The sequence below is a fragment of the Hipposideros armiger genome, unplaced genomic scaffold (assembly GCF_001890085.2).
Source record: "Hipposideros armiger isolate ML-2016 unplaced genomic scaffold, ASM189008v1 scaffold_428, whole genome shotgun sequence".
NCBI classification, from domain to species: domain Eukaryota; kingdom Metazoa; phylum Chordata; class Mammalia; order Chiroptera; family Hipposideridae; genus Hipposideros; species Hipposideros armiger.
Window position 1 is genome coordinate 1,176,325 of NW_017731778.1, and position 11,007 is coordinate 1,187,331.

The 11,007-nt window shown below is 36.9% G+C and overlaps 1 protein-coding gene across 1 annotated transcript in view; it reads right to left on the reverse strand.

The window, feature by feature from the left end:
- The window catches only part of L3MBTL4 (L3MBTL histone methyl-lysine binding protein 4), a 484,034-nt gene that overhangs the window by 275,655 nt on the left and 197,372 nt on the right, over positions 1-11,007 (reverse strand). Inside the window, 2 exon segments of the mRNA XM_019664701.1 lie at positions 3,504-3,614; positions 5,728-5,813. Coding sequence (XP_019520246.1) covers positions 3,504-3,614; positions 5,728-5,813 — 197 coding nt within the window.

The window sequence follows — 11,007 nt, forward strand, 5'->3', positions numbered from 1 at the left end:
ATGAGAAATGATTTCTAATGGGTACAAGCTTTCTTTCTGGGGGGACGAAAATGTTGTAAACTTAGATAGTGGTGGTGGTTGCACAACTCTGGGAATATACTCAAAACCAATGAATTTTATGGTGTTTGAATTATATCTCAGAAAAGCTGTTATAAAAATAGACTTAATCAAGCACATAAGGACAACTACATATTTGGGGAGTGGCAGAAAGAAATGAGTCAGTCTTTACTGGATGGGCTGTGCTCTGCCACGGAGTGCCATTACTACACACAAACCTGCAGGCAGGACCCGCAAGGTGGCCAAGCACAGAAGGCAAAGTAGGGTGGGGCTACAAGTGACGTATACTCTCCATCCAAGACATCTGCATTCCCACTCTGAAGTAGGATATTTATGATAAAAATGAGAACATGATGGTAGAAGAAGAAGGAAGACTATACGCTGTAGAGTTGAAAACATCTGTTTGATAGCCAGGGTTTAAAACTTGGTTCCCCCTTATACTAGCTTGTAACCTTGGACCCATTACTTAACCTCTCTAGTCTTCACCTTCCTGATCTATAAAATGGGTATAATAATAGTACCTATAGGTCACATGGGTGCTGTGAGGATACACTATGCATGGACAGCCCTTAGAAGAGCGTCTGAAAAAACTAAGCACTATCATCATCATTATCATCATTACTATTACTAATACCATAACGTTGTTCCACAGACTGACCCTGTTCTCAGCAAACACCACATGCTGCACAATCACATACGCTCACATTAGCATTCCCCAGGGGAAGTACAATCAAATGCTCTGTTTGGTTCACCAAGGAGTGTGAGCTTGGTCCTTCTCCATCTACCGACGACAGGGACTTCCAGGAGGCCCCTTCATTAACACAGAAGATAAAGGCACCAGGAAAAGCAGCACACAGGGCATTTACACTGACTAATAACAGTTACACTGAAGTACCTAGAAAGAGTCAGGCACAGTTTCAGGTATTTTACATATATTACTTCATTGAATGTTTACAACAAGCCCACAAGATAGGCATTATTAACTCTATCACTTTACAAATAAGGAAAGTTCAAATAAGTTGAGTAACCACCAAGTTAATAACAGTTAAATAAAAGTCAAAGCTGGAATTCAAACCCAGGTCAGTTATTCTATGGCATTTTCTAGTATATTATGTTGAATTAGATTTCTAATGGAAGAGTAATTAGAAAAGGAATTAAGAATGAGGGAAGGCAAAAAAAAGGGTGAGGGAAGGGTACACTTTTATGACTAACACAATTATTTCACACATTCAAATAATACTATGCCAAAGTACATTCAATGTCATGCACTCATTCATTCATTCACAAGTATATTAAAAATCCATTATGTGCCAGTGATAAAAATAGACTTTGAAGGATACTGACGTTCAAAGAGAAAATTACAGAACAATATGACCAACACATTAATAAAGGAATAGAGAAATGTACTGGACAAAGAGATCAAAAAAGCAATTGGCAAGGCTGGCCACCTCCACTACCTCTAATCGTCTTAAGAATTCAGAGGAAAAACCTGATGCTCATTTTCACTGCCATTTTTTTCTCTGGAAATATTAATGAATGGAATTTTAAGCCATACTGCTAAATCTTCCTTATAGTTTGTTTCCTGGCCCACAGAAAATCTTTTCCCGTCCTCATGGGGCAGGACAAACTTTTCCCCATGTGCAGGACTGACAAGGGAGTGTGGAGAGTGGAGAGGTCACAGCAGATCTCCCAGGAACGGGCCGTAAGAGGTCAGAGGCTGTTTGTGAGACCTGAAGTATTTACATCCATTCAGGATTGATATATTCTGACACACTAAATGGTATGTGGAAGCAATTCATTTCACATTTTATGAAGCACTATTTCACACGCTAGAGAATGTAACTTGCATAAACACATCTTAATTAAGCACTAAAATCCTAAAATCCTAGAGGGAGTTCCATTACGCCCAAACCACAGAAGTAACACTTATGGTTCTAGTCCCTTCAGAGGTACCAGATACTTTTCAACTCTTTTCCTCTAATAAAGGAAAAAGCAAATATCACTAAAGAAAAAGAATAAAGGGAAGATACATGGAATGTGTCTTTGGAAGGATCAGCTATATTCTTGGAGATGTAAAAAAGATCAATGCTGAGATGGTAAATAAGAAATATACTAAATTCAGTTTAGGAGCTAAAGTTTTTCAAATGATATTTTAAAATGATATGATAATCCAATACGATCATGTAATAAGCTGGCAACAAACATCTAATTGGATGCTATAGTATGTGTCTTACAAGAAAATTGTTAATTAAAATTCTAAATAAGATTTGATGAATTATTAAGACTGAGCTTTTCCTATAAATGTATAATTTCATAATGAAAGTTAAACAAGAATTCAGAGAAAAAAGCCTGATGCTAATTTCAATAACAAAATATTACTGAATTTATAAATTAATTATGATATCCAAAAGTTATTCCCATGGTAGGTACCATCATAGTAAGCAATAAAAAGCTACAAATAAATAAGAATTTAAGCAATATGCTTAAAATTAAATTGAAAATAAAGCATTAGTAACAAGAAATGTGGAAAACAATACCTATAACATATTATTCCTGAATAGTGTTTAGCACAGTTATGTTTTTTATTTGTCTGAAGAATAATGGGCATTGCCAATACCTGTTCTTGATAATCTATAGCCAAGCCAAATACTTACCTCTAAATTTTACTAAAATTTATGTACCAATTATTCTCTGTGATATAAATTAAAAGTTATTTTCAAAGTAGGCATATAGCAAATAAGATTTATTTTAAATTATATCATTTATATACACCTTTTTGCTAGTGTCTATTAAAATTAGTTGACTCCAATATTTTTATTATTATGAAATAAAACTGTACTAGGGTGGAAAATAATTTTTGAACTGTGATATTTGTTGAATTCCATGCTATTTTTTAGTTTTCTGTTTAAAAAAAATGTAAAGCTTTCATTTTAGGAAAATTTCATTTTGAAGACGTATGTATTTTTATAAAAACAGATGTCACAATAAGGACAGCATATCATATCTTTACTTCAAAATCTAACCTTTTGTTTTAGCTACAGTGACTAAAGTGCTTTTATTTATTTATTTTTTATCTGATAAAGGGTAGTAGAAAACAAACAATTGTTCTTAATAAGCTGTTAAATGACAACAATTTCAAGAAAAATTTTATGCCAACACAAACAAGCTTAAAAAAGGAAAGAAAAAACTTACAGAGTCTAAATAGTAAATCCAAACCAGAATGTATTAGAATCCCTCTCAAAGTCAGTTGTGTCTAATTTATAGATTTCACATATCGCCGATACTTCAGCTGGAAATCTCTCTACCTAAAGACATGTGACTAGAAATGAAGTCAGTTTAAGTTTTTTCTTCTACTAGGGCAAGAAACTAGAGCCTCTGTAGCCAGCATGGCAGAAAACATAGGGGAGAAATGCTGATAGAATAACATAATAATCTAAAACATGTACCTTTATTCTTTGGTCATCAACATCTATAATCGTAGCAACACGAATTAACCTGGGGTTTCGTTTATCCACAACTTCAAGTTTCATATTTCGCAGAAAACCATGAGGCAACCGCTGTAACATTACACGTGCAGCAAGTCATGCAAAATTCAACAATTCAGTTATGCTATTAGATTTTTTCTAAATTATTATTGTTCTATTTTTACATTCAGATCTTTAGTAGAAATGGAATTTAATTTTAAGAGCACATAAGACTTTATGCGCATTATTTTATCTAGTTTTATAAAAACCTGTGGGAAGAATTTTTTGGTCATTTTTCAATACAGCTAAAAAGATACACACAGATTAAATTATAAATTCACTACTGATCACAACAAAGTTCAAAAAAGGATCTTACTATATAGTTTAACTATTGGTTTGGTTTTTTTTTCTGAAATTAACCTTATAAATTAAAAGAAATTTTTAACTATTCTTACTGCCCAGTGTTGGAGCATATGACCCAACAAAATTATTTAATAACTAATTAGAAAGGATAAACATGATCCTTTATAAATCTAAATTTTGAAATACATTTAGATAAGTGACATAATTTCAACTGTTAAATTATTTTAATATCATATCACAATGTAATTTAAAGCCATAACTTGTACTTTTGTTACTTTATCTGTAACATAAGCATGTTAAACTGTATTAACTTTAGATTTCTTCCAAGTCTTAAAATGGAACCATTTTAAGGAACCAGGAGTTTATAATGATGAACACTCAAGCAATAATAAAGAAAATGGACTGGAAAAAAATATACCAGGAGTTACACTAAAATTAAGGAAATGTAACAAAATCAAAGTCAAAAGATATTTCTGACAGTATTTATAGACTGGCAAAAAGTTTTACTTTGAAAGCCATTATTCATAAAACTGTTCAAGTGACTTCATTGAAAATGAAAACTGATTGAATTCTTCAAGTCTAGAAATGGCCATTAGGAAAATAAAACTCTCATAATACATGAGCAATAAACAGTGAAATATTTCACCAATTTTGTTTTTTTTCTCTCTAGCTTTTGTGGAAGCATGTTTTTTTCTCTAAAATGCATTATTACATCTACTAAACAGTGTATACTAACTATAATTACATCTCTGATCCCTGCAAGTCTTCCTCTTCTCCCCAAGGTCACTGTCCTGACAACAAAAGTAATTGTTTTGTATTGCATATGTTAAAGATATATAGGTTGAGGTGAATCCATAATAGCACAGATATTGTCAAGGTTGCTTTTTTGGCTAAATCTTTTCATAATTCTATTTTCTTGTAATATTCTTCTTGGAAAAGTAAAATGAAGTTCTTACAGAAAGCAAGAGGAAAAGAGAGACTATAAACAGCTGGTATTTTTGCTCATTAACTTTCCGAATTCTTAAAATCCTTTCTAGCACTCCAGAACGTCAAGCCTTCTTAATACGATTATGCGTCTTCCACCAAATCCAGCCTATTAGAATCCATTTTTTAAAAAACAAAATAGTATTTTGTTTTAACCCCCTTTTGATCCCTAGAAAACATTCAGTAAATGAAATCATATGTAGATGCTCACTATATAAAATTCTAACTTCAGATGAGTCAGGGAGCCTGGAGAATCCATTAGAGTTGAAAACGAACACAGTTTGAAAACCACTGGTTTGGAACATAAATATCTCTAACTATACTATCAACACACTTTCTTTTATAACATAATTTATACTTGAGTCAATCCTGGAATAAATAATATAAGGACAAATTTGAACTTTACAAATTGGTAGTCTAACAAATGCTAAAAACAATGCTTCCCTCAGAACGGATAAAACTATAGCACATACAGACCATATGCAATTCCCCTAATTTATTATGGCCTCATCAACATTCAAACCATCCTCGAGACTGTGAAAGTTCAAAGTTCCCACTCAGTGGACTAACAGAACTGGAAATGAAGGACTCAGTCAACAGAAGTTAACGAGAGGCTTTCAATAGCACTAGTGTGGGGCTATTGTGTTTTTCAAGGAGGGAAATCATCACATTTGTGTATAGGAACACCAGTAAATGTCACCTCCTACGTATTTTTAACTAAAAGCAAGGCAAATTGGTTATGAAAATAACACTTGAATTTAAAAAGAAAAACACAAATAAAACTGCCTAATGAAGGCACGACACAACGTGGACATTGTTTAAAGTTGAGAGTGTATATGGTATACAGATACAGACTTACCATTTAAAAAAATTTGGCAGGAACTGCGCTAGTATGAGTAGCTTCCAGATATTCTGTCCAGGAAAAATTTTCTGGATCAGGATAACCTGAAAAAATATATAAATATCAAAAGATTACTCACTGATATTTTGATTCTCAGATACTATAAGATATTTGATAAGGACACCTACTGCTAATTGAATGCTCACAATTTGATAGCCCCTATGCTAAGAACTTCACATACATTACCCAACAGACTTTATGATCACCTCTGAGAGGGTTCTTTCACCCCCACTGAGGCAAGAGAGCACTCATTCATGGGTTCATTCATTCACTCAACAAGATTTGGCAGGTTGGCCAAGGTCAAATGGTGATGTGAGTATTGGACAGAGTCAGGGAACACCCAGATGGCCTCCTTTCAAGTTTGAAAAAACTGACAATCACTGTCTGATGTCAGACCATGAGCTGATAATCTTTCTAACCCCTTGAATACCTTTGCATCTATTAGGATTTTATTCTCATAATTAGTTTGCAATTATGATTTCCCAAGTTTGCTGTTATCATTGCAATTTAAAATAATATATTGGTATAACATGGTATAAAGCACTCTATTTTAAAACATTTCTACCTAATTGGATTTCTTGTTTCTGTTTGTGTTGTTTTATTCCTAATTACATTTGCCAGAGGTCTGTCTACACTGTTGTGCTGTTTTCTTTTTCCTTTCAAGGAATAAATACTTAGATTTATTCACTAGCTTTATTGTTTTCTTTTGCTTTTTCTAATTATCTCATTTGCTGTTTTTACTCTTATTCCTTCCTCATAATTGCCTTAGGTTTTTCCTAAATATTGGGCTGTAAGAAAAGTCATGACATATTTTTGCAATGAAAAACAGAAAAAAATACATCATGACTTTTCTGACAGCCCAATACTTGTCTTGCCAAACTGAATCGTAAAAACAATTTCTTTTTTTTTTTTTTAATAATATTGTAGAAGCATTTAAGGCTACAAACTTACCATCGTTGCTCTGGAATACAGCTTTAGATATCTGGACAAACTTTTAAAAAATATTTATTTTTCTCACTTCTACTTTCTAAAAGACAATTATAATCTTTGTCATCTTGATTTAATCACTGGCCAAATATTCATTTAAGAGATATATCAAGTGGTTAATTGTTGCAGTTGTTTCAAATATTAATAATCTCTGATGGTGGACAATACCTGAAGAAAAGCTGTGGCCATGGGGCATAGGTGGCTGAACCAAACAAGGGAAAAGGGTTAGAAACTGGGATCAATAAACTACAAAGCAGTGCATCAGCCAGGCGGCCCCTGGATTTTCCCATGGTGCCGGCAGTTCTCTAGGGGAAGAGGAAGATCTGGGTGACAAACATCTTCAATTAATGTTAGAGAATAACTAGAAGGCAACTAGATGACAGCAAGAGGGATGAAGTGTGTTGGAGTGGAAAAGCTTGAGTCCTCAGGAAGGAGGGGCCCTTTTAAACAGCTGAGACTTGCTTTAGGAAAAACAGTGGGACGACTTGGGATATGGCAAAATGTGCTATCTCCTTTACAGGCTCAGGGAAGTGGAGGTCTCACGAGGGGCAAAAGAAGAGGTCCTGTGTGCAAACGGTGGGGTAGATGGTCAACGCCAAAGCTTTGAGTTGAAAGCATTTATTGTCAAGAAAAAGGCCTTAGAATGTAAATATGGGGTAGGTACAAAAACCAGAGAAACTTAAGGTCAAACCAAGTTAATCATAAGTGAAAACATACTTAAACCGTGTCATTCCAGTAGATTCCTATATCACTCAGGAAAAAAGCAAGTCCTTATATAATGGCCTGCAGGCCCCTACACAACCTGGTCCAATGTCTCCCTAACTATCTAGCTCCCTTTCGTTCCACTCCTGCTCTAACTAGAACACAGCCGACTTCCTCCCTCCCCAAGTTCTTGCATTTGTTGTTCCTTTATCAGGAAAGTTGTCTCCATGGACCCTCCAGACTCCCAACCTTACCTCCTTTAAGTTGTTACTCAAATGTCACATTCTCAGTAAGTCCTTCCTTGAAATCCCTGGACAATTAGAAAATCACCCCCACCCCTGCCACCTGAATATATGTGCTTTTCCTAAACTCATTACCTGCCTTATTTTTCTCCCTAGCACTTACCACCCTCTAATGCATTATATATTTCACATATTTACTGTTTCTCTTGCTCTTCTAGAACATAAGTTGCCCTATGATAGGAATGTGTCTGCTCACTTCACTATTTCCTCCAAGCCCAGAACAGTACCTAACATATAATTCACACTCAATAAATATCTGGTAAATAGTTGGTGAATGAAGGAAATGTATTTCCAGAGAAGTCTGTATTTAATATTGTGGTCACCAAGAGTGACAGTGGTATGAGCCAAAATTAGACTGGTCTAGTCTCAAAATACTGAATGGAACTCTGATAAAACGTTGTTTGGCTTCTGGTACTGGTGTTACCAGAGGTATCACTAGAACGAGATGATACTCCTATATCAATACTGGCTAAGGTTCCAAGCAGCACAGAAGACTGGATAGTGCCAAGGGGAGGCCATCTGATTTGTGGCATCTGTACATGGCAAATGTAATACTCAACCATTTGTTCCATATAAGAAAGGCCAACTTAAACGTTAGATTGGTTACAGACTCTTCTTATAAGAGCAACCTCCATTATTTTTCCTCCAGAAACATAATTTTGCCACTGGAACATTCTAAAGAATTGGAATCAGGAATAAATAGCACAAGTTCTTAAGTTTCTGACATCCTGGTCTGGGTGATTTATCCCATGGAGCCTAGAGAAGTCTAACAACCATAATTATAACAGTGGCCAATCCAGGAGCTAAAAATCATAGATATCCTAGGACAAACAATGTTTAAGTAATAGACAAAAATTCCATTTATGTACCAGCAATAAAAAGGGATCTGATGAGTCTTACTGAGAAGTTTCAATCAGCATATTGATCATAAATACACATGCCATATGGACTTTAGGGGACTCTTCATCTCACTCTTCATTTCATTGATGAGGAAAGTGACACCTGGCATTTTAAGTGACTTGTCCAAGGCAAGACAACTAATGATGACTTTAAAACTAGAGCCCAGGTCTCCTGACTTGCACCTCACAGAAACTAAGAATTCTAAAGAGCTCCTTTGAGGTTCATTGAGTGCTCTGAAGGCTGCCAGGCCCTAAGGCCAAGAGAAAGTATCAGCAGATAAATGAGGGCCAGACGACTAGTACCAGTGAGGCCCTGACTAACTTTTGCCATTATTTTAAGAGCACGGATTTTCTAAGAAAGCCCCTCAGGCACTACTTATTTATTTCTCTGTACCGGGTAGCTGTCTCAAGGCAGAGCAGTAACTCATCCAAAAGTCCAGGTCTTCCTATGGTAGAGATTAAGGAAAGTTATCACTGACTGACTGTGTGCTGTACTCCACTCAGTAGGTTCTGCACACACAGAGTGGCTCTTTATGAAAATTATCTGAGCATCAAGCTGTCACTAATTATCCTGTGTTCAATAGTGGTATACTATTTAGTACAAAATGAAAGACATACAAGACATGAGGATAACCAGTTATTTCAATCACTGTTAAGCCTAATTTAGGTCCACCCAATTTTGTTTTCAAAGGACATGTTGAAATTGACCTCACATTTATGGTACCTTCGATACCAGAAGTCCTGGATTCATATTCAGCTCATTACAATTAAAGTTAAAATATCCTTTTTGGCAAAATAATACAAATGAGAGTCCTTAATATTTATAACAGGATGCCAGATTTGTTACTTGGTCATCATCAGGTCCTAAAGCATAAGGGAAATTCTTTGACCTATAGTATTGGACTATCAGTACCTCAAGCACTAATCAAAGTGCTCATTTTGTAGTTGATTATTTTGCTCAAAGCATGGCTGAGGTACAGTGCATTCAGAACAGACTAAGGAAATAGAGTTTCTTCTATGTCTAGTGAAATCACCAAAAACCAACCAGTCTGTGCCTCACTGGCTGAGTTCCCAGCAGAATTGTCTTTGAAAAGGCCATGGCTCCTACACTACCTAATCTAACCCATGCTTCATAACTGTCAGGCATTTGTGATGGGATATTTACCTGTTTCTCTCTCTGTCTCCTTCTCTCAACAACTGTTTATTTTGCTTCTGATTATCTCTCATTTTCACTAACTACGCAACATTCCACTGAGTCATTTCTATGACTACCTTAATGACCCTCATGTTATATCTTTATTGTTCTCTGTTATATCCTCAGCTCCTAGCTATGCCTTACACTTAGAAGGCACTTAATTAATATATGTTCAATTAATGAGTAATTTATATTTTTCTTTGAACTCTTACCTTATTTATGCCCACAGAATCTATCTATAGGAAATAGCTCAATGCCATTTAGAATATAATAATTCTTTGTGTGCCTAAAAAAACTTAATGGTCAATGTTACAATTAGATAAAAGATTTATTGATTCGGGGGAAAATGTCAGCGGTGAGGAGGGCTCCCTGAGTTCACCCCTGAAAATCTCCACAATTTGAACAGCTGGAGCGCAGCAAACAAATCTCTACCCAGCAGGCTGAGCAGCGAAGGGCCTCCCATGCCGAGTACTTAAAGGTGGGCAGACTGGGCGAGTGGGGGGAGAGGTAGGCGAGAGGCGTAGAGGCACAGACCACACCCACAGCAGCTGAGACTCGGGGTCCCAGAGAGCAGATCAGAGGGTGCTCCCGAAGCTCGCTCCCTGCACCTCCAGCCCATGCGAAGGCAGAATTCTCAGGCCGGGCGAGTAGGGGACGGAGAGAGGAGACGGGCGAGCTGAAACCCGGTCTGTCTGTGCCCGGGGCTTTAGAGCTATGGGATTAGTTCCCACGGCTCTCTCCCTGCACCTCCGGCCCGCGCTCGCTGAGACAGAATCCTCAGACCGGGCAAGTCGGAGATGGAGAGAGGACGGCTTGAGCAGAGGCACAGTTCATCAGCACCTGCAGCTATGGAGCAGTAGGAATCCAGGACACAGCGGAGTTGTTTACAGCATAAGGGCGGGCTCAGCCTCTGGGCAGACAGTCCCACGGGGAGTGTGACAGGAGCCGCAGGGTATGCAGACTCTGAGGCAGGAATCTCAAACCAGCCGAGGAGAAGAAGAGGGAAGCGAGAAGCGTGGAGATGCAGCCCGCACCCCACAGCTGGAGAGTCACGAGTTGCAGCGCCAGGTGTGGGCTCCTGGAGCGCAGCAGGGGCTCTGCGGAGCGATGGAGCTCACAACGGAGAGGGGGCTTTTTTTTCTTTCTTTTTCCC